The sequence below is a fragment of the Ranitomeya variabilis genome, chromosome 1, assembly GCF_051348905.1.
Source record: "Ranitomeya variabilis isolate aRanVar5 chromosome 1, aRanVar5.hap1, whole genome shotgun sequence".
Classification (NCBI taxonomy): Eukaryota; Metazoa; Chordata; class Amphibia; order Anura; family Dendrobatidae; genus Ranitomeya; species Ranitomeya variabilis.
Window position 1 is genome coordinate 74190389 of NC_135232.1, and position 24961 is coordinate 74215349.

The window sequence follows — 24961 nt, forward strand, 5'->3', positions numbered from 1 at the left end:
TGCCATTCAAAAGGGTAACTCGTCCTGCAAAAAACAAGCCCTTGTATACTGACGGAAAAATAAAAAAAAGTTATGGCTCTTGAAAGAAGTCGAGAAAAAAAAATGGAAGCGAAAAATGGAATATGGCCACGGCGTGAAGGGGTTAAAACAGGACAAATCGCACTAAACGCAGCATCAAAGCGCAATAAAAATGCTTTACAAAATGAATGAAGAAAAAAAAAACCTGCAAGTGACATACTGTAATTTACTGAAAAGGTGCGGAAATGAGGCAGAAAATCTGCAATATGGAATACTGACCGTGTGAACGTGGCCTAAGTCTGATTCTACCAGTGTAAAACCTATAGATGCTACAGGAACTCACTATCATCACGACTGACCCCCATCCCTTGATATTTTTATTTTTTAAATCTTTGGGGGCATTTGTTCTATATCTTTTTATTAATAACTTGCCTGCATGTAATTTTGGCTAAATATAATTTCTCCATTGGATATCATTAACAATTTTCCACTATTTGCCTTCAACAGCCTCTGTGTCAAGAAAAAAAAAGTGCTCTTACTTTATTCAAGAAGTTTCTTCATCAGGCATGCAATTTGTCTCATCAGAGAGGAAGAGGACTTGAACTCTAGCGCCCCCTATTGGAAGCAATGATCCTAAAAGTCAATATTGATCCTTCAACGAGCCGTGCAATATGACTTAGGATAAAAGCCAAACCAAAGTCTCAATTTGCAGACACAAATTGGCTAGGTGAGAGACTATGGACTGGTGTCTAGGGTAACGTTTCTCCTTGTGGAGAGTGATATGTCAAGCCTGGCATGTCAGAATGAGGAGACTTAAAGTAGCATGCATGGCTTTTAAGTCTCCTCACTCTGACATGTCACACTCCACAAGGATCAAAGGGGTGACATTTCTCCTTGTAGTGAGTGACATGTGAAGCCTGACATGCCAAGGTGAGGAGACTTTTAAGCTGCAATGCTCCTGTGGGAAATATGCAAATTGTCTCTTCAGAAAGGAAGAGGACTAGAACTCTAGTGCCACCTATATGAAGTAGTCAATATCATCTCTCTAACGAGTCTTGTCACATGACTTAGAATAAAAGCCAAAACCCAAATCTCAATTTGCAGACATTGTGTTTCGGGACAATACCTTGAAACACAGTGTCTATAAATTGAGATTTTGGTTTTGGATTTTATCCTAAGTCATGTGACAAGACTCATTAGAGGGTCGATATTGACTTTTAGGTAGGCTACTTCCAATAGGTGGCACTAGAGTTCTAGTCCTCTTCCTCTCTGAAGAGACAATTTGCATATTTGCCAGAGGAGCATTGCGGCTTAAAAGTCTCCTCACCTTGGCCTGTCAGGCTTGACATGTCACTCACTGCAAAGAGAAACGTTACCCCTTAGACCCTCTTCCCCAGGCATGCAATGTTTCAACATCAGCAATCTTTGTCTTTGCTTGACGTAGACCTCTGAGGTTGATAAGTTGCATTCATGGTGAAGAAACATCTCGAATAAAGTTGGAGTGCTGCAGATCTTTTTTCTTGAATTTAAGTGAAGCCAGGAATGAGAGATTCCCCTCTATGCACCTGTTTTGCGGAGATTTTATTGTAGATTGTGCTGCCTCCTTCTCTCTTATCTCATGGTGAAGCCAGCCACCAGTGCAGCACAGCGGCTATGGAAGGCAAACCATGCAAAACTGTCAATGAAACCCAAATCCCATAAATGATTAGAGTCCAAAATACATGCATTTAACTAAAAAACTAAAAAAATAATATTGATGGTGTCTAAATCCTTTATATTCCATTAAAAAATGTATAAAAAAATTCTTAAAAGTTTCAATGATGCTCCTGTTTTACATTTGCCACCAAAAATTCCTCTAATGTCATCATAGAATTATGGGTTATAGACATGTCACTTAAAAAGTACTGAAATCATTTATTAGGGTTTTCCAATATGTGAAAAAAATTGGCTGTCAAATTAAAAATAACCCCCCCATTATAGTATACCATTATACAGTGCTCACATTGCCATACAGTGCCCGAGTAGTATAAAGTATAGTGCCCAAACAATAGTGCCGTACAGAGGCTGGTGAAATGACACTGAATAACAATGCCATGTATTTCTGCCACCACAACACACTGCACAAATAATATACGGCACAGTGCCTAATAGATATGCCTAATAGTGCCTACAGGTGGGCAACACATGAGAAAGCCACCTCCTGAACAGCTCGGCCCCCCATACACATACCATGGTCAGCAGGTCGTGCTGAATTGTAAACAGTGTTGGACTGGGATTCCAAATCCCCACCAGTAACATTGACGTTGAGGGCCCCCTTTTCAGCTAAATATTGCATTATTTATCACAAACCTTTTATACATTAGGCTAGGTAGTTTGTTAAATGATTGATAAGATGCTGCCATTGTCTGTACATAGAGAATGGAGTCAAGTTTTTTGTGCCAATTACTGCTCATATAGAAGGCTGGGGGGCCCACCGGGGGATTTCCCTGTTCTCCAGTGGGCCAGTCCGAGCCTGAATGTAAATGCCACCTTGCTCCTACACTACCATATGGTGGCCAGAAAATAATCCACTCGATGCAAAGAATAATCCTAATATTTACCAATATTGTATCTTTTATACTTTCTTTAAATGTTTCCAAATGATACGTTCTTCCTGAATTTATGTGGAAAGGGTCCAACAATTTATTAGTATCACAGTTCACATTCTGGAAAGAGAAAATGTAGCAGATCTGTCACCAATTTTCATCATACAAACTTCACACATTATAGTATAAATCTGTTAATCTTTATGAGGCTGGTGTATTTACTGTGAATCTACGTCAGCATGAGAATGGTTTATCTAAATGATGAAATGGTTCATGAGTCAGTGGGATAGTGTGGCAGCTTGTATGAGCAGTGTGATATCATGGCAGCAGCAGAGAGGAGGGACATTAAGGAGCTGTCAGTCCGGCTAAGTGGGCAGGGATTCAGGTAAACTTTGAACTCAAAGTAAAACAGCAGCCTCATCAGATTTCTAATAGTGATTTAAATGGAACATTCTCAAGCAAACTAATGTCCAACACAAGACATACTGGTGCATCCTATGTGGGGTGCAGGTCTGTGAATTAGGCTCAGGAGCTGAGCCTGCCCAAACACGGAGGGTGATGACTGTGTCATACACTTAGCACTGGTCCTTACTGGTCAGTCAGTTAAAAGCCACTGTCAGTCTCTGGCAGAAGAATGCAAGTAGCACAATCCCTGTGGGGTGACGGCTTCGGTGCCTATTGTCCCTCCCACCATGCGATAATGGAGTACCAATGGTTTGCCATGGCAGGCTTGGGACTGCTGAAAACCTCAGTCGCCATTGTCTTGTTGCTTGTGTGAAGTCAAGTCACAGACGGACTTTATAGGAGACCAAGATTTGCACTATATGCTGTAGTTTTGCTGTATATAGGGCTAGTAAGCAAGGGACTTAAAGGGAACCTGTCATCATAAAAAACACTATTAACCCGCAGATATGGGGTTAATGTGATAGTTAGTAGCGCTATTATGCTGCCCGGTGCCTGCACTTAGCCGAACGCTGAGGAGAGAAAATGAATTTATTTCCACAGAAGAATTCGGGTTTCACTTACGGGGACGGCGCAGGTTCAGTCATGGGGATGGTGCAGGTTCATTCACGGGGCAGCGCAAGTTCAGTCACAGGCGGCGCGGGCTCAGTCTTGGGGATGGTGCAGATTCAGTTATGGGGCAGTGCGGGTTCACTCACAGAGACGGCGTGGGTTCAGTCATGGGGCAGCACAGGTTCAGTCAAGGGGACGGCGCAGGTTCAGAAATGGGGACGGCGCAGGTTCAGGCATGGGGCAGCACGGGTTTAGTCATGGGGATGATGTGGGTTCAGTTATGGGGATGGTGCAGGGGCAGCACGGTGGCTCAATGGATTGCACTGCAGCCTTGCAGCGCTGGAGTCCTGGGATCAAATTCCATCAAGGACAACATCTGCAAGGAGTTTGTATGTTCTCCCCATGTTTGTGTGGGTTTCCTCCGGGTTCTCCGGTTTCCTCCCACATTCCAAAGACATCCTGACAGGGAATTTAGATTGTAAGCCCCAACGGGGACAGTGATGATAATGTGTGCAAACTGTAAAGCACTGTGGAATATGTTAGCGCTATATAAAAATAAAGAATATTATTATTATTCAGTCACCATTCTGAGTATAGAGCGCAGCAACTGTAACTGTGTCCCCGGCCATGACTGACACTGGCTCTAGATTGGGGCTGGCTGTCAGTCAGTGCCTGGGGCGCGGTTACAGCTGCCTCTGTTTATACTCAGAACAGTACCTGAACCAGCGCCCATGACTGAAACCGAATACTGCCGGGGGATAAAGCACATTTTTTCTCCGCGCGTTCGGGTAAGCGCTGGAGCCAGGCAGGTTAGTTATGCTATTAACCTGCAGCTTAACCCATTATCTGCAGAATAATAGCGTTTTTTCTGGTGACAGGTTCCCTTTAAATCTGTTGTGGAGACTAAACAATACAGTGGAAAAGAAAAAAGATTTAAGACCTAAAACATTTTACAAAAAAATTCCAAAATTTTAATGTGTGTGTATTGTGATGCAGTCACCCATGTTACAGCCAGGGGGCGCTGTGTGTGCGCTTCAGGAGTCGCATGGAGTGATGGAGAAATAATTATGATGGTAAATTAGGGACTGGCATTATTGTAAATGGCCGATATGTGTCGCAGAGGTGCTCTGCGCTGTAAGCTCAAAAAGGTGTGGTTATGCTGGGACTTATAGTTCCACTAGTGTTTGTTGTGTTTACTTATAAGGTGGGGGCTTATAGGGTTAGCTGGTGAGCTGGGTGGAACTAGCGACACACACACACACCTCCCACCTATGGGAGTGGTTACAGCTACATAATGTGACCAGGGTGTGGGTCACATGGTTGAGAGTGTATGGACCTGGAAGGTTCAGAATGTGAGTTCCTGTATAGCCAGTGTGTTGGAATGTCCAGGGATGGACTGGATTCCTGGAAGCACCTGCTGAGGCTATGGACTGAATGGTCAGTGTGTTGGAATGTCTTGGAATGGACTGGATTCCTGGAAGCACCTGCTGAGACCATGGACTGAAGGCCTGTGTGTTGGAATGTCCTGGGATGGTGGACTGGATTCCTGGAAGCACCTGCTGAGACCAAGGACTGAATGGTCAGTGTGTTGGAATGTCCGGGAACTGGACTGGATTCCTGGAAGCACATGGTGAGACCATGGAATGATGGCCTGTGTGTTGGAAGTGCCTGGAACTGGACATCCTGAATAGCGCACGCAGAGGCCGTATCTGCAGAGTCTGGGACGGCTACTGTGTTAGGGAAGTTACAGTTCCTACTGCGGGTCTGGACTATCTGAGGTGCTCTGGTCACAAGGACAGTGATCCCCAGTGAGGCAGCTTTCCCCTGGGAACCAGCACTGGCAGGAGTCAGTGCGTGGAGCCGGAGCTCCTGTAAGGTAACTCCAGATAAAGGGGGTTAAGGGCAGAGACGTATCTGCCATTGGAACAGACTGTTGGTGGTTAATGTGTTCCGTTGATGTAAATAATGAACTGTTTGTGACCTGGTTTATGAAGCTTGTGTGATAGTGCCGAAAAGTCCAGTTCTGGAGTCAGGAGCAGATTTTACTAATCATGTGGGTCTGTGATCAGAATATAATGTCTAATTCCCCCTATAGATAAGAGTATGTTTGGGAGGTTAGGGAAAGCCCCCTCACATACCTCTGACACCTGAGTGACATGTCAGTAGAGGAGCGCACAAAAGATAACATAATTATTATTATTATTATTATTAATAATCTTACATCAGAAGAGGACACATTGGTCAAGTACAGGAGGATGTTGCCATCTGGAGTCTTAAAGCGGAATGACAGGCGGAATGTTACCCTCGGCATCGGGATTAAATCATTCCTCTTAATCTGGAAAAGAACACAGTGTATCCACATAATGATTAGTGACAGCAGCGAAAAGCCGTATAATAAAGTGTCATGTATCAGAAATAGAGCAATGAGGTGTCCTAAGTGGAAGAGGGAAGATAAAACCACCTCAACGGAAAGGGGTCCTCAAGTGACAGCCCTCATTCTAATGGTCTTTAAATCAGGCACTATATGGATCGCCATTCATTTCAATGTAAGGGCTGTTTCCGAAGTTCGTGATAATAAATGGTCCGATGTCGGATCACAAAGCACAGGCTGGCCGCACATGTCCTGACCCGAGTGTGACAGCTTCATATATTTCTATGTCAGGAGATGTGCGTTCAGTCCATGCACTGTGATCCAACATCTGACCGATTATTATCACTGATATCCGAAGCAACCCTAATTCTCTGTGACCTGATTCACAAAAGTTTAGGTGTGTATTATGAGGTTCTGCAGCAGCGTAGGTTGAGTATTATAATGTTCTGCAGCAGCTTTGGTTTGTATTATGAGGTTCTGCAGCAGTTAAACTATGTATTGTGTTTTGCAGCAGCTAAAATCTTTAGTATGATGTTCTGCAGCAGCTGAGGTGTGTATTATGTTCTGCAGCAGAGGTGTATATTATGTTTTAAAGTAGCTGAGGTGTGTACCGTGAGTTTCTGCAGCAGCTGATTTTGCAAACTGCTGTGTACCATGAGGTTCTGCAGCAGCTGAGGTATGTATTATGTTTTGCAGCAGCTTTGCTGTGTATTGTGACGTTATGCAAAAGATGATGTACATAAACATATGGTGATAATAATAAGAATGAACATTATTATTATCATTATATATTCTATATTTCTGCAGCACATTACACTTCTCACTGCAGGATGCATCTCATGTCAGTCATAGTCTAGCCCAGGAGAAGGAACATGTCATCATAATGTGATGTTTACAGTCTTGCTGATGGGAAATCACTTAGTGGCTCTTACTTCTGACATAAACACAAGGTCACATTGATAAGTTATAGACCATTATTTGGATGCTCATTTAAAGATTTGTAATGTTCCCTTTCTCTATATACCAGTATATATATATATATATATATATATATATATATATATATATATATATATATATATATATATATATATATATATACACACACAGTGGGGCAAAAAAGTATTTAGTCAGTCAGCAATAGTGCAAGTTCCACCACTTAAAAAGATGAGAGGCGTCTGTAATTTACATCATAGGTAGACCTCAACTACGGGAGACAAACTGAGAAAAAAAAATCCAGAAAATCACATTGTCTGTTTTTTTGATCATTTTATTTGCATTTTACGGTGGAAAATAAGTATTTGGTCAGAAACAAACAATCAATATTTCTGGCTCTCACAGACCTGTAACTTCTTCTTTAAGAGTCTCCTCTTTCCTCCACTCATTACCTGTAGTAATGGCACCTGTTTAAACTTGTTATCAGTATAAAAAGACACCTGTGCACACCCTCAAACAGTCTGACTCCAAACTCCACTATGGTGAAGAGAAGACCAAAGAGCTGTCAAAGGACACCAGAAACAAAATTGTAGCCCTGCACCAGGCTGGGAAGACTGAATCTGCAATAGTCAACCAGCTTGGAGTGAAGAAATCAACAGTGGGAGCAATAATTAGAAAATGGAAGACATACAAGACCACTGATAATCTCCCTCGATCTGGGGCTCCACGCAAAATCCCACCCCGTGGGGTCAGAATGATCACAAGAACGGTGAGCAAAAATCCCAGAACCACGCGGGGGGACCTAGTGAATGAACTGCAGAGAGCTGGGACCAATGTAACAAGGCCTACCATAAGTAACACACTACGCCACCATGGACTCAGATCCTGCAGTGCCAGACGTGTCCCATTGCTTAAGCCAGTACATGTCCGGGCCCATCTGAAGTTTGCTAGAGAGCATTTGGATGATCCAGAGGAGTTTTGGGAGAATGTCCTACGGTCTGATGAAACCAAACTGGAACTGTTTGGTAGAAACACAACTTGTCGTGTTTGGAGGAAAAAGAATACTGAGTTGCATCCATTAAACACCATACCTACTGTAAAGCATGGTGGTGGAAACATCATGCTTTGGGGCTGTTTCTCTGCAAAGGGGCCAGGACGACTGATCCGGGTACATGAAAGAATGAATGGGGCCATGTATCGTGAGATTTTGAGTGCAAACCTCCTTCCATCAGCAAGGGCATTGAAGTTGAAACGTGGCTGGGTCTTTCAACATGACAATGATCCAAAGCACACCGCCAGGGCAACGAAGGAGTGGCTTCGTAAGAAGCATTTCAAGGTCCTGGAGTGGCCTAGCCAGTCTCCAGATCTCAACCCTATAGAAAACCTTTGGAGGGAGTTGAAAGTCCGTGTTGCCAAGCGAAAAGCCAAAAACATCACTGCTCTAGAGGAGATCTGCATGGAGGAATGGGCCAACATACCAACAACAGTGTGTGGCAACCTTGTGAAGACTTACAGAAAACGTTTGACCTCTGTCATTGCCAACAAAGGATATTTTACAAAGTATTGAGATGAAATTTTGTTGCTGACCAAATACTTATTTTCCACCATAAAATGCAAATAAAATGATAAAAAAACAGACAATGTGATTTTCTGGATTTTTTTTCTCAGTTTGTCTTCCATAGTTGAGGTCTACCTATGATGTAAATTACAGACGCCTCTCATCTTTTTAAGTGGTGGAACTTGCACTATTGCTGACTGACTAAATACTTTTTTGCCCCACTGTGTATATATATATATATATATATATATATATATACTAGCTATTGAACCCGTTCTACGCCCGGGTGGCGAGCATTTATATTGGAATATGGTCTCCATCCTGGTATGTGCTGCTCCTATCCTGTCATATGCTGCTCCATCCTGCGCCCCCATCCTGTCATGTGCTGCTCCACCGTGTCATGTGCTGCTCCATCCTGCGCCCCCATCCTGTCATGTGCTGCTCCACCGTGTCATGTGCTGCTCCATCCTGCATCCCCATCCTGTCATGTGCTGCTCCACCGTGTCATGTGCTGCTCCATCCTGCGCCCCCATCCTGTCATGTGCTGCTCCACCGTGTCATGTGCTGCTCCATCCTCATCCCCATCCTGTCATGTGCTCCCATCCTGCGCCCCCATCCTATCACGTGCTGCTCCATCCTGCGCCCCCATCAGTGCGGGCGGCTGTGCTGAGTGCGGGCGGCTGTGCTGAGTGCGGGCGGCTGTATGTGGCTGTGCTGAGTGCGGGCGGCTGTATGTGACGTGGCTGTGCTGGGTGCGGGCGGCTGTGCTGGGTGCGGCAGCTGTGGACGGCTGTGCTGGGTGCGGTGGCTGTGCTGGGTGCAGCGGCTGTGCTGGGTGCAGCGGCTGTGCGTGGCTGTAGGCGGCTGTGCGTGGCTGTGCTGGGTGCGGCGGCTGTGCGTGGCTGTGGGCGGCTGTGCTGGGTGCGGCGGCTGTGCTGGGTGCGGTGGCTGTCCGTGGCTGTAGGCGGCTGTGCGTGGCTGTGCTGGGTGCGGAGGCTGTGCATGGCTGTGGCGGCTGTGCGTGGCTGTGCTGGGTGCGGCGGCTGTGCTGGGTGCGGCGGATGTGCTGGGTGCGGCGGCTGTGCTGGGTGCGGCGGCTGTGCTGGGTGCGGCGGCTGTGGGTGGCTGTGCTGGGTGCAGCGGTTGTGCGTGGCTGTGGGCGGCTGTGCTGGGTGCGGCGGCTGTGGGCGGCTGTGCGTGGCGGTGCTGGGTGCGGCGGCTGTGCGTGGCTGTGGGCGGCTGTGCTGGGTGCGGCGGCTGTGCTGGGTGCGGCGGCTGTCCGTGGCTGTGGGCGGCTGTGCGTGGCTGTGGGAGGCTGTGCGTGGCTGTAGGCGGCTGTGCGTGGCTGTGGCGGCTGTGCATGGCTGTGCTGGGTGCGGCGGATGTGCTGGGTGCGGCGGCTGTGCTGGGTGCGGCGGCTGTGGTCGGCTGTGCTGGGTGCGGCGGCTGTGCGTGGCTATGGGTGGCTGTACGTGGCTGTGGGCGGCTGTGCTGGGTGCGGCGACTGTGCGTGGCTGTGGTCGGCTGTGCTGGGTGCGGCTGTGCGTGGCTGTGGGCGGCTGTGCGTGGCTGTGGGCGGCTGTGCTGGGTGCGGCGGCTGTGGTCGGCTGTGCTGGGTGCGGCGGCTGTGCGTGGCTGTGGGCGGCTGTGCTGGGTGCGGCGGCTGTGCGTGGCTGTGGTCGGCTGTGCTGGGTGCGGCGGCTGTGCGTCGCTATGGGTGGCTGTGCGTGGCTGTGGGCAGCTGTGCTGGGTGCGGCGGCTGTGCGTGGCTGTGGGCGCCTGTGCGTGGCTGTGGGCGGCTATGGTCGGCTGTGCTGGGTGCGGCGGCTGTGCGTTGCTGTGGGCGGCTGTGCGTGGCTGTGCTGGGCGCGGCGGCTGTGCTGGGTGCGGCCATTTTCTTGGTCCTGCTCCCGGAGTCGGCGCCTGCGCAGTCCGCGCTTTCCGGCGCCATTTTCTTGAAGACACTGCAATGTGTCTTCAAGAAAATGGCGCCGGAAAGCGCGGACTGCGCAGGCGCCGATTCCGGGAGCAGGGGGACAGTCACGGCCCGGAAGCGCGTCGGTGGAACGGGTCAGGTAAGTATACTCACCCTCCGCCTCCTGGCTCGTCCCTGCTTGTCCGGTGGAGATCGCGGTGTGCGTTCAGCGCTTACGCATACCGCGATCTCCTGGGAGCGTCGCTCTGTGCGGTCCAGACTGCGCCGGCGCTTGCGCTTGCGCAGTCTATAGAGGCTTCGGACAGAGTGACGCTCCCAGCGTTATATTATAGATATACATTCTACGGCATGCTGGAAGTAATCTTACCATATAATTTAGATTGATTTCTGGCCCAATTGCATGGGTGGAGTTGATGACAGCGGAGATTGAATCGTTGGCGGGGAGGCTGACGTGGAATTCTTTTTTAGAACTTCAAACAAGAAAACAGCAACAAAAAGAAGAAAATCAAAAGTCACTCACCAATCATATCACATGTCACACACCTATCATATCCGATATAATAATATGTACACACTAGTCTGAAAATGTCCCAAAAATGCTCCTCTGGTCTCTAAAGAGTTGAACACGACATTGTGGATTATATGAATAATAATAATAATGATATTGAATAGTACAGGGTGGGCCATTTATATGGATACACCTAAATAACATGGGAATGGTTGGTGATATCAACTTCCTGTTTGTGGCACATTAGTATATGGGAGGGGGAAACTTTTCAAGATGGGTGGTGATTAGTGATGAGCGAGTGTACTCGTTGCCCCGGGTGGTCTCCAAGTATTTATAACTGATTTAGTTTTCATTGCCTCAGCTGCATTATTTACAGCTGATAGACAGTTTGAATACATGTGGGGATTCCCTAGCAACCAGACAACCCCCACATGTACTCAGGCTGGCTAGCAGCCGTAAATCATGCAGCTGTGTCAACAAAAACTAAATCTCCGAGCAGTTACAAATACTCGGAGACCACTCAATCGTGCTCAGAAAAACGAGTACACTTGCTCATCACTAGTGGGGACCATGGCGGCCATTTGAAGTCGGCCATTTTAGATCCAACTTTATTTTTTCCAATGGGAAGAGGGTCATGTGACACATCAAACTTATTGAGAATTTCACAAGAAAAACAATGGTGTGCTTGGTTTTAATGAATGGCTTACTTCAAAATAGCCGCTATGGTCACCACCTATCTTGAAAAGTTCTCCCCCTCCCATATTCTAATGTGTCACAAACAGGAAGTTGATATCACCAACCATTCCCATTTTATTTAGGTGTATCCATATACATGGCCCACCCTGTATAAGATAAGATTACAATTCCACATTTACTTTTTGACCTTAAAAATGGTTACAGATGTACGAAGTGCTGATAATGTCACCGCAGCATTAGTGTGGCACAACGAACACACCGCGTAGCACTTTCATCCGCTCTCTGTAGAGGTGGCGGTGCTACTATTTAGTGCGAATGTTGCTTAGTGCTCAGTGTGCTAAACCAATGCCGATGCTTATGGAGTGCTCAGTTAACTTTTGCTCCATGTACAAACAATATACAAATTCACTAGATCTACAGCATTGCGCAAAAGTTTTAGACAGGTGTGGAAAAAATGCTGAAAAGTAGGAATAATTTTAAATATATGTGTTAATACTTAATTTTTATCAACAAAGCAAGAAATCTAAATTAAATCAATATTTGGTGTGACCGCCGTTTCCCTTTAAAACAGCATCATTTCTAGGTACACTTGTACTTGCATACAGTTTTTGAAGGAACTCGGCAGGGAGGTTTTCCAAACATCTTGGAGAACTAACCGCTGATCTTCTGTGGATGTCACTTGTGCAAATCCTTCCTTTTTTTTCAAATAAACCCATCCAGACTCAATGGCGTTGAGATCAGGGCTCTGTCAGATCATTTCTTCCAGGACTCCTTGTTCTTCTTTACGTCAAAGATCGTCACCAACGACATCGACTGTATGTTTGCAGTTGTTATTCTGCTGCAGAATTAATTTGGAGATAATCAGACTCCACTCCAGAGCACTTTCTGCCATTTTTCTGCACCCGAAGTGATATGTTTTCCTGCATAGTTGGTATCACTTATCCCCATGAAGAAGGTATAACTTTTAAATGCAATTCTTCCATGAAAACGTCTTCTGTCCAGGCTTTTCTGTAGGTACCACTGGTCGCTGACAGTTCTCAGCTGACGTGATGACACTGCTGGACATCTTACTTTGAATGAAAGTTCATGATGTGTCTTTCATCTGCCAAGTTTCCTTCGCCGGCCACTGTGCCTACTGCGTCTCAATGGAGCCCATTTCTTGGTTTGGTCAAGGATGAGAACTACAGGCAGATACTTATCCATCATGCATTACCACCAGGGACGCATCTGATTATGTCCAAATGTATTCCTCAGCAGGACAACAACCCCAAACATACAGCCAATGTCATTAGGATCTATCTTCAGCGTAAAGAAGAACAAGGATTCCTGGAATTGATGACATGGCCCCACGGAGCCTGGATCTCAAGAACATCAAGTCGGTTTGGGATTGGCACAAACGACTTCCACAGAAGATCTTTGGTTAGTTTTCCAAGATCTTTGGAGCAACCTCCCTGCTGAGTTCCTTCAAAAAAACCTTAATGAATTGATGATATTTTCAAGCAAAAGGGTGGCTACACCGAATATTGATTTGATATAGATTTCTCTTTTGTTCATTCAGTTTGCATTTTGTTAACTGATAAAAATAAACCATTAATACTTCTAATTTTTAAATCATTTTTACTTTTCAGCATTTTTCCACACCTGCATAAAACCTTTGCACATTACTCTTTATGGAATTTCTTTAGGATTTTCCACAATCTTCAAATTCTAGTGAATCTGAATTTTTGGGAATTCAGTTCTTGTGAATCTAGCATACCCGTGAAGGGACAGTTTGCTGGATTCATATGGGTTGAAAAGGGGTTAAAAAAACAAATAAAATGTCATACTCACCTTGTGTCTCACCTGTCACTGCTGCTGCAGCTCTCTACCGGCCCTCTGCTAGATTCCTTACATACTCTCTCTGGGTCTGATCTTCTCCGGCTCTACCAAGACCTCAACGCATGATATGGCTTATGTGGCACGACATGGGGCCTCACGCATTATTATGTCATAACGTGCGTTGAAGTCTAGCCAGCACTGCAATGAAAAGCTGGAGAAGACCCGAGCTGCCACCGATGTTGTAGGGAGTGAGTAGCGGACCGGCAGAGACATAGATAGATGAGTGGTAAGATGAGTATGATATATATTTTTTTAACTTCTTCCCTGCCCACTCGTTTATTATGCTTTGGGATCGGGAGAACTCTACCATAATATGCAGCTTTTTATAGCAGATATCAGGGCTCATTCGAATTGCATCTGGCAAACTCAACTTGAATTGAATTTCCCAATCGAATTTGAAGCTAATTTGCTAAATTTGAGTTTCGATAAATTTTCTCTTCTCTAAATAATTTAATATTTTGTCTTCTGTGATTTAAAAAAAATTCAGTATATACCCAGTGAATGTCAGCCAAGACTCGTATTTAACAGGGAATGTAATGTTTTTTCTGTTATCATCGAAGTTCTTCTCTTCACTGTCACTGGAAGGCAACAAGAAAAATGCATTAATCTCCATTAATCCCATATTACAATGTGTATCGTAGAACTTTTCATTTGATTTAGTTGCCCTATTTGATCTGTCATCTGTCATTACTGTCAACGAAGAAATCGTGCACATGAGAGTGAAGGAGAGCGAGGGACAGGCGACGACACCAGGGGGAGGACAGCAGCGAGCAGACTGTCTCCCTGGCAAAGCGCAGATAACCGGTAGCCGGCACACCGAGGTTGTAAGGGACTCTAGGACTTACATCAGAAACCGGCAGGACAGCTGAACTGCAAGTTACCTGTCCGCCACACACACCTGAAGACATAGTAACACATAGAGCTTGGGGGGGATAGAGTCCCTGTAAAAAGGCTCGAGTTACCTGTCATGCAGGTATTGTTCTATCCTATATGGGGACAGAGAAGAACTGTGAGGACCTTATCTGAGGCCATAGGCAGTAAAGGACTACAACACCACCGCGCCAGAGGGAAGGCTTTTAACTCCACCTGGTAAAGGGGACTCTGGATTTGCTTCCAAGCTGGCCGGACCCTGCCTGTACCTGTGATCTGGTGCCCTGGACTGTGGCTGCCTGAAGTCTTCAGTAAACAAGGTAAAGAGACTGCAAACCTGTGTCCTCGTTCTTTACAGCACCATTCACAATCTTCCATCTACACACCAGGAGCCCTGGGAATATACTTCACCTGTGGGAAGTCATACCATCTAGCTGCCATAATATCACCCCCAGGGGCGGATTATAAGAGGGTCAATCTGGGTGGTACCGCACAGCTTGCCCGCCGGCCGCCGCCATCAGGGCATTACTGCATGTGCCCCTGTCAGACTGGCGTATCATTTATGGGCCTGGACCCGGTGGGCAGAGAGAGGGGGCCCGCATCGGGACCCGTCTCATCTGCTCACCGGGCCCCTACAGGCACTGTGGCGGTTTCCTATTGACGTGCGGGCGGCGCACGCCCACACGTCAATAGTTAACAACAGCCGCCAGCCAATTGGAGGCTGGTAGCTGAAGTCAGCCGCAGGCGCAGCGCACACGTCGCCGGCGTCTGACGTCATTGTCAGTCGCCGGCGAGTCCACGCTGCTGGAGGGAGCTCGCCGCCTGGAGCACTGGTCAGGTGAGGAGAACTCGTTTTTGTTTTTTTTGCGAATGGCAATCCAGGGGGCCCGGGGCAATATGCTGGAGACACTGGGGGCAATGCTGCAGACACTGGGGCAGATTGCTGGAGACACTGGGGCAGATGATTGCTGGAGACACTGGGGGCAATGCTGGAGACACTGGGGGCAATGCTGGAGACACTGAGGGCAATGCTGGAGACACTGGGGGCAATGCTGGAGACACTGGGGGCAATGCTGGAGGACACACGGGCAGATGATTGCTGGACTCACTGGGGGCAATGCTGGAGACACGGGGCAATGCTGGAGACACTGGGGCAGATGATTGCTGGAGACACTGGGGCAGATTGCTGGACACTGGGCGCAATGCTGGAGACACTGGGGCAATGCTGGAGACACTGGGGGCAATGCTGGAGGACACACTGGGGCAGATGATTGCTGGACAGACTGGGGGCAATGTTGGAGACACTGGGGGCAATGCTGGAGACACGGGCAATGCTGGAGGACACACTGGGGCAGATGATTGCTGGAGACTCTGTGGCAGATTGCTGGACACTGGGCGCAATGCTGGAGACACTGGGGCAATGCTGGAGACACTGGGGCAGATTGTTGGACACACTGGGGCAATGCTAGAGACACTGGGGCAATGCTGGGGACACTGGGGCAGATTGCTGGACACACTGGAGGCAATGCTGGAGGACACACTGGGGCAGATGATTGCTGGACACACTGGGGGCAATGCTGGAGACACTGGGGGCAATGCTGGAGACACTGGGGCAATGCTGGAGACACTGGGGCAGATTGCTGGAGACACTGGGGCAATGCTGGAGACACTGGGGCAATGCTGGAGACACTGGGGCAGATTGCTAGACACACTGGGGGCAATGCTTGAGGACACACTGGGGCAGATGATTGCTGGACACACTGGGGCAATGCTGGAGACACTGGGGCAATGCTGGAGACACTGGGGCAGATTGCTGGACACACTGCGGGTAATATGCTGGACACACTGGGGCAGATTGCTGGACACACTGGGGGCAATGCTGGACACTCTGGGGCAATATGCTGGACATACTGGGGCAGATTGTTGAACACACTGTCTGGGGGCAATGCTGGACATAGGGGCTAATTAAGGGATATTATTACTGCAGTGATGTATTTATTTTATTTTTTGAGTATACTGTTTTAAATGGGGGGGCGGTCCTGTTACTGTGCAGAGTGACACTATGTCGCCTTTTTTTCTTCATGTGGTGTAATGTAGAAGTTGGGAAAAATTAAGTAATGTGTTCTGCAAGCGGAGCTCGAGATAACTGTGTTATTTCCTGCAGAAACGAGTCCTGGCTGGAAGAAATGATGGCGGTCTGTGCTGGATGAAAGATGAAGGACTTCACCTAGAGACGTCACTGGTGAGTCAGTGTTACCTATACACTGACACTATACACTGTATACTATATACAGAGGTCCTGTGTACAATGTCACCAGTGATCACTGTATTACCTATACACTATATACAGAGGTCCTGTGTATAATACCACCAGTGATCTCTGTATTACCTCTACACAGACACTGCATACTAAGTATAGATCTCCTGTGAATACTGGCACTCATGGTGATAGTATTGTGTTGTTGTTTTTTATTACTGATTAGTATTGTAGTATTCATTCACTATGTGGTGGTAATATGTGGTCTGGAAATGGTGTGGCGGTATTTGTCCCTTGTATGTGCTATTTGGTCACCAAGTGGTGGTAATATGTGGTCTGGTCATGGTGCGGTGGTATTTGTTCCTTGTATGTGATATTGGTCATTTTAAAAATTGAAAAATAAATCCAAATATACCTAAATTGTATTGGATATTTTAACAAATATTTAATAGGTTACAGTAGAGTAGGGCCCGGCCATTTTTCTGGAATAATCTGGTTCAGGTATCACATGACCCCCATCACATGACCCCCGTCACATGACCAGGGGGGGGGGGCACAGTGTCTGAACAGCCCGGGGCCCTGGCTACCCTTAATCCACCCCTGATCACCCCAGAGGACCCCTTAAAGCAGCGTCTGTCCCCAATGACCGAATACTACAGGTGGCGTCACGAACATAAACTTTGTTCAATTATCCCTTTTACATGGGCGCCCAAGGCCACGGACCTGGTCGCCACTGTGACATCCCCCTGTGAACACCGGACCCGGTACCGGGTACCCCACGGCCCTGGCGGGCGACTCATCTGTACATTGTCTATATGGGATTGGATCATGGTATTGATACCGTACCTTACTGCAGTCATAAATATAGACACTGTGTCCAGAAGATGAGAGATGTTGAACTGGAAAGTGACCATAAATGTGATCTTCAAAAAGAGAAAAAAATAAAAAAAAAATCCATTACATCACATATAGCATGATATTGATTCAGGCAGGTACAGGTTCCCTATCTGGTAGAATAGTACCTCTCTGTCTTACTGTTATACCCAGGATGGAAATAGCATCCGCCAGGCAGACATGTTATCTGTATTCACCAGAGAGATTTTTTCTTTTACTTTTGTCTCTATAATCTTTACTGAATTAAAGTGTTACCTGAAAGCTCCTTTAAAGTTTTTTTTTATTATTGTATTGGAAATGTTTTTTTCATTATTTAAAAAATAAGTAAAAAAAATGTATCCTAAAAATCCCCTTTGTTTTCTATGGACAAGATACACGATAAAGTGTTTGTTTAGTAAATTTCTGTCCAATTCCTCAAGTATAAATTTATTTATTGCAGAGAAGCCAATGCCGTATGAATTTACTTTATAGGTTTGACAAATTCAAATATACCTAACATACTTTTTTTGGGATCCTGAAGGAGACTGATATGCCAAGGTGAGGAGACTTTTAAGCCTTGCAATGCTACTCTGGGAAATATGCAATTTAATATACTTTTTTTCATTGTTCACTATTGTATTGTTCATTTGCTTCCTAAATACAAAGTGAAGCAATTTTCTTCATTTTCTTCTTTAAAAATGTTCTACCATTATACTGCTGAAAATGTCTGTGCATCCATTATTTAGCTGACTGATATACAAACATGCTACAAATCCATCAGAGCTCCTGTTCCTGAAGGTTCACTCTGCTCTCCCCTCCTTCCTCTTACCCTTATAGATAGCAGGGAGGAGGAGGGGTTGTATACAGATCTTTATAGCTTGGAGAGGGGAGAAAGTATCTACAGTCTCAGAGAGGACAGAGAAAACACGCTACAAATAAGGAGGAAAGTGCATGAAGGAGAAGAAATTGCAGGATAGAAGCTGTTCTGATACATGAGCTAATGAAGACGGTAGCCCAAACACAGCTCACATCCAACCTATATTACTGAGAGGGACACTCCAACAAGAGAAGGAAAATCTGAAACTTTGGATCAGGTTACAAACTGAATATCAGGGGTCTGAAAATGAATGACAGAATGAAGATTGCATAGTGACATTTTATAAAATCACTAACATGTAAAAAATTAGTTTTTTTCCAAGTCGAAGTTTATATATATATAAAAAAAATTCCTTCAATTGAGAGAGCTTAAAGCCGGTCTGATTTATCCTCAGAAAATGTAGTAGTCATGTGTGAGGGCAGCATATAATCAAGGTAGATCTGACTACCCAATATACCAACAGGCACAAAACATAGACTTGTGCATTCTAGACCAGAGGAAACAACTCCGGAGCCTGTCATGTCCTCCAGCTCTCCGCACCTCCTTCCCAGTATATATGGCCTGTATACACAGTATATCGTGAGTGACTATTACCTACCGATTCCTCCCTCTTTAGAAAGGGGTATCCAACTTTACAAGCAAACTCTGTATCTGACTCACAACTCACTTTTGGCTTATCCTATTGTAAAGAAAAGAGACCATGATTGCATATTTTACATAATACAATTTTTTTTTACATTTTTTCCATGAAAAAAATCAGTAAATTCAAATTCTATAGTTTTTCTTTTTGGAAATTAGTAAAATTCCATTTATTTTAGCTATTTGTTGCCTTAAATGGGTTGTCCAGGCTCATCACTAAAGTCACTCTATGTGACTGCAGACTTGTGACTCTTCATATCGTACACAGTGTGTGCTGTGAGGATTCTCCGGTGCGATATGCATACTCCTGGCCACATTCCGACTAGACATGCGCAAAGTCTAGTCAGAATGTGGCTGGGAATATGCATGTCTCATACTTGTGGTCACATGTCTGCTTGGTCTCAGTGCTGGTATCAGAGAATACTCACAATCTTTAGGGGGGTTCACAAGTCTGCAGTCGCCCTGATGAAGAGTTTGAATGGAACCGAAACGCGTAGGAAAAAAGTTTTGATGGTTGACATGAACAGGGCTTCTCGCTTTGAACTCGCAATTGTGACCCCGGCCTAAAGGTGAGATCTTGCCCATTTATTCTACCTGCACTGTTTTCGCCATGGGCATTTTATGCACCTAGTGTTTTTTACTAGGTTCAATTAAAGGTTAAGTTTTACGGTACTTTTTGATATATATATATATATATATATATTCATTACCATAGAGTTTATAGAGCGATTACCACTACTGCTGTCACCTTTGCTCTTACACCAATAAAACATCTGACCATTATAGTCAATGGCTCCACAGTGCGGTTCTTGTGAATACGGTTTTTTACACTTCTTGAGCACTTACTCAGCAGATGTAACAAGCCATTTACAAGAGGTTTTCTGCTTAATATTTATTTTACCAGATATGTTGGTAACATTTTCTTGCACTTCCCATTATATAGATATGGCAGGTTCTCCTCCTGCACTTGTTATTGCCGCCTTCCTCACAGACTGCGCCGCTCTCCTGGCCACTAAATGGCTGCACATCAGCCTCCTCCAATAGACAAACACTTCACACGAAAAAGCACTTTCCCAACTGGAGGAGAATGATGGACAGGTCTGGTCACACGCTCCTCCATCGGCAGCTGTGTTGAGAACGGGAAAGCTGCGCAGTCTGTGAGGAAGACGACACTATCAAATCTATTTAGTGTCACCATAAGATCTACTTTGATAATGACAGTTTATTGCACACAAATGTCACTTCAAGTGAATCTGTCAGCAGGTGTTTTGCTATGTTTTGCTATAATCTGAGGGCAGCAAAATGTAGGGGCTTAAACGCAGATTACACTGATGTGTCACTTATTAGGTTGTGTGCTGTTTTTTTTCCATATAATGAATGATTTATCACCAGGAGACTATCAATGCCCAGACTAACTTCCTCATGCCAAGTGGTCCAACCATGCCCCCTCCTCTGAAAAGCAACTTACTGTCAATAGACAATGTGCACAGAAATCTATGATGGGGGCCGGATCAGCTTTCTGAGCTCTGCTACATTAAAGAACCCTGATTACATCACAACTCCTACACCCAGTTAAATAATACATAGTTGGATTCAGGGTCTCTTTCCCTACATTGTGCTGCTCTCTGATGATGCAGCACAAACCTGCTGACAGATTCGCTTTAAAAATATTTGTGTGCAATGAGCTATTGCCCAGTAATACAGTAGGTATACTATGAGAATCAAATTCTAGTAGTTTTGCTATTTCTCCACTAGGGGGTAATATTGCTTTATTTAGTATTTAATTAAAGAGTAACTAAATTTTGTATTTAATTATTGATCAGCCTTAATAAAGTTATGATTTTTTTTTTAGCTCCATTAACATATTTTGTTCCCTTCTATTGTTAAAACACCAATCCAGCCGCTGTCTTCTTCTGTTCTCGGTGCTGCTCCAGTCGTCATCTTCTAGCTCTGAGAAGCCAGATCGCTCCAGTGTTTGCTGGGCGAACCAGAAGTCACTTCTCAAAGTAAGTCTATGACCGACAGAACGAAGCTCTCATACACTAATATTATCTATAAAGGAATATTATGTAAAGGAAATGGGGCAGCCTCGGGAAGAGCAGAAGACGGCGGCTAGTAAGTACATTATTAGGAGCAGAGGACATACATTAGTGGTACCAATCTGGCAATGAAATTAAAAAAGAAAATGCTGGAGTGGTGCTTTAACACCATGCTGAAAGTGATTGCTTCAGCCTAGTTCATACTCACAGATCCTTTCTCTGCTCCTCTCCCCTATTCTCAGACACTATTCCCTATCTGCGCGTGACAAAGATATCAAGAAGCAGGCGGATGAGCCAGCACTTTTAGATTTGTGTATTAAAGATAGGAGATAGACCATGCGGCCTGCAGTCACCACTAGTAGGAGCTTACAAGTTTACTGCCTACTGGTTTACATTGTAATCAATGGGAAAACTGTATTCAGTAGGCTCACATGCTCCCTCTAGTGGTGACTGTCAGCAGCAAAGTGTAAAGACACAGAGGTGCACATGAATGCGGACTTATATAGCTACATTTTTGCTGTGACGTTTACCTCTATTGCAGCTAGTATAATATTTGGGGAGTATTTCATGGTTACAGTAGGGTTATATGCGCTGTCCCAGTTGTTCCTTAACATCACGGTAACGGTGAACTTGTCCTTGTTAAATTTTACAACCATCTGGTTAAAACTGGGAATAAATAGAAAAGATGAAACACATGAAGATTGTGACATTGCTGCCATCATGAAACATAACCAAAATTTTTTCCCATTTTTAGTAATATTTTTATATTTTTCTTTCGGATAAGACAACTGTTGCCTAAAGTTACAGCACAAAGGATCTGGAAGTAATAAAGATGCCCACACTCTCCCTTGAAGATCTTGTGGTTGTTATATTCGGTAATGCATTGCTATGCTTTGAATGTTGATTTATTCATTTTCTGCCCAGCAACAGTCAGCTGCAGACAGACAGGGGTAACAACTGGCCGCAGCATGCCAATTTTTGTAGCAAATCCTCATGTACTGACAAACAAGGGCGGCAACTAAAATGCAGCGTTTTGGACGCATCGAAAATACGGTACGTTCAAAACGTTGCTATTCCTGATAATGGGGATGTAGCCTAAGTGGCAGCAGGATTCCGGATTTCAGGCAGGGGGCTAGTGAGACAAAGGGGAGGACGAGGGTCTAAGCCCAGTCCAGGAGGCCTAATTAAAGAGATAAAACATAGCTCTGGTAAGCACTAGGATGAGCTCCTTATTACAGGCCAGGAGGTCTAAGAAATTGGTACAGAACTTATCTTGGGGAGAAAAGTGGGACGAGGTCCTTAAGAGAACTAAGCCAAAGGAAGGATTCAGTCAAATATGTCTTAAAGCAGTATTCCCATCTCTAAGATCCTATCCCAATATAGTATGTAGTAGGTGTAATAATATTAGCAAATACCTCCAAAGTTTAGTTTTTCTGATTCGCTGTGTCACTTTCCTCATTTGCCGGCATTGCAGGACCTTAGGTATCCATGGTTACGACCACTAGGAACTAGATCACTGTCATCTCATCAGAGGACGTAACCATGGATACCTAAGGTCCTGCAATGCCGGCAATTGAGGAAAGAGACATAGCAAAATGAAAAAAAAACTATACTATTTCTAATTTGAGGTATTTGCTAATATTAATATTTCGCCTACTACATTTTGGGATAGGGTCTTGGAGATGGGAATAATCGTTTAAGCAAACAATTATCTACACTAGAGAAGAGGCTGAGCGTCACCATTCCGGGACATGAGTTCTCCTCCGTGGAGCTGAAGAAGCAGTGGTGCAGCAAGGAACATGTGGCCCTTAGCATACTGACTTTGAGAGTCCTAGCGAGGAGTTGTACCGACGCTCCTCAGCCACTGAGGTACTCACAAAACCACTGGGAGCTGAGCGTAGTTGTGAGAGGCCGTAGCGACACACCTCGACCCGTGTGGCCCTCACAGGGGAAGATGGAGGTTCCCATAATGGTTTGCTGGGCTGTTGGAACTTGTAACTAAAGTAATATACCGGCCACATGTAACCGTACAGTTCCTGTCTCTGCAGAAAGCAGAAGAAGCGTTCATGAAGTCTTGTGCCTGATATCTGATGTATAGACTTCTCATCGAGGTAAGAAAAGGTTATTTTTGGACTCTGGTCTCTAGTCAAACGTCAGCGTGTGGTCTGCAGAGGCGTATTGCCACGGTAACAGCAGCACACACCTACCCAGGACCCCACTTTCCTGTAGCATGATGCTCACCTCGCCCACGACTACCACACGCACCATGTTACAGGACCACTGATATTTATAGGCTTTATTAGGGCACATGGATGTCCCCCACTCCTCTGAGCCGCTTTATATGAAGCCTTGAGCCATTTCTGCATTACAAGGACATATACAGCACAAATATTACCTTTTGTCCCCCATAGTTATCTGCGCATCCAGTGCGAGGTCGGCTATACATCTCTTCTTAGCTCCACAATCCATTGTGAATGGAATCTATAAAATAAGCACAGGCATGCCGTACAGTAAGCTACAGGGCAAAGCGTTACTGTACTTTTCATAAAATCAGTATATCATCTGCTGCAGCCCTGCTAGTCTTCTCATTGATTAGCTCTGTCTTAAATCATGTCATTAATTGACAGCTATCTATACTGTGCATAGGCAGAAAGTTTCCAATCGGTGGCGTCGGGGATAGCCAGAGCTCACAAGTACATCAGCAGATACCTCACAGTGTTATCAAAGCTACAGTAAGAAGCCTAGTAAGTGATCCAGCACTAGAATCATTGTCTCAGTCCAAACTTTGTATTGCTGGCAGCAAAACCCTAGTGACATATTTTCTTTAAATAATATATTTTTTACATTTGGAGATTAAATTTCCATGTTCTTCTTGCTATTTTCTTTGACAGAACATAACAGCTTCGGCAGCTAGATTTTTGTTGGTGATGTGTAAAGATGTGGACTATCTTACCCCGTCCCTACCCTGAAGACAACCGCCATATGCATATGTGTAATGTGAACAGTATTATGTGTTTTATGCATTTAATGTGTATGTGGCACCCCAGGAGTTCGGGTACCACAGTAGTGCTGCCCTCCTCTCGGGGAGGGTAGTGCTATGCCTGGGAACAAGAGGGATCCCTTTGGCAGGTTATCCCACACACAAAACATTCTGACTCCAGGCCAGGAGGGGGAGCTCAAAACCCTGTTTTAGGGGAGCTTCCCTGATATATTTATATAGATCCTGGTCTGGAGGAGGAGTCAGTCTGAGAGAGTCTGGTGCTGACAAGAGATGGGAAAGGAGCAGAGGAGAGATTGAGGGCTCAAGGAGGCTACGATTGGGCCTCCTAGGAGCCAGAGCACAGCACTGGGAGCCCGAGGTTGTGGATAACTGCAAGGTCCAGAACTGGAGGGCATAGAACTATACATAAACTGCCTGTACAACACCTGTGGTACAGCAGCAGTTAGAGCCTGGAGTCACCGTGTCTGAGACCCCAAGAGAATGGCTCAAGCGGCCTACCGTGCAGGTACTGTCCCAGGACACGAGAGAAAGGAGTACCTTGCCAGCAAACTACAGGGAGCAAGGAACCAGCAAAGCAGCGCATAGTGGAAGGCTCCCAACCTGACCTGCCAAGGGGATTTCCACTTGTTTCCAGGCTGCCTGGACTCCTTCTGTACCTGTTGCCGGTACCCTGGACTGTGGCCTGCTACCACCAGTAAACCAGGTAAAGACCGCAACCCTGTGTCTTCCGTTATTTACCGGCAACACATCATCCCTGTCATACACCTTGGGAGCCCTGGGGACCCCGCTTCACCTGTGGGAAGCGTCACCATCTTGCTGCCACAACATCACCCCAGAGGACCCCTTTAAGCAGCGTTGGTCCCTACCGACCGAAAACCACAGGTGGCGTCATGAACAATAGACTT

At 45.6% G+C, this 24961-nt stretch overlaps 1 protein-coding gene across 2 annotated transcripts in view; it reads right to left on the minus strand.

The window, feature by feature from the left end:
* The window catches only part of ITGA1 (integrin subunit alpha 1), a 286895-nt gene that overhangs the window by 10897 nt on the left and 251037 nt on the right, over positions 1 to 24961 (minus strand). For both annotated transcript variants that reach the window (XM_077285259.1, XM_077285250.1), the window contains exons 19-26: positions 23451 to 23536; positions 21586 to 21721; positions 18976 to 19056; positions 17474 to 17550; positions 13995 to 14078; positions 10786 to 10888; positions 5839 to 5952; positions 2619 to 2723 (exon numbers count right to left, since the gene is read on the minus strand). In XM_077285259.1, coding sequence (XP_077141374.1) covers positions 2619 to 2723; positions 5839 to 5952; positions 10786 to 10888; positions 13995 to 14078; positions 17474 to 17550; positions 18976 to 19056; positions 21586 to 21721; positions 23451 to 23536 — 786 coding nt within the window. The remainder of the gene's footprint in view (positions 1 to 2618; positions 2724 to 5838; positions 5953 to 10785; positions 10889 to 13994; positions 14079 to 17473; positions 17551 to 18975; positions 19057 to 21585; positions 21722 to 23450; positions 23537 to 24961) is intronic.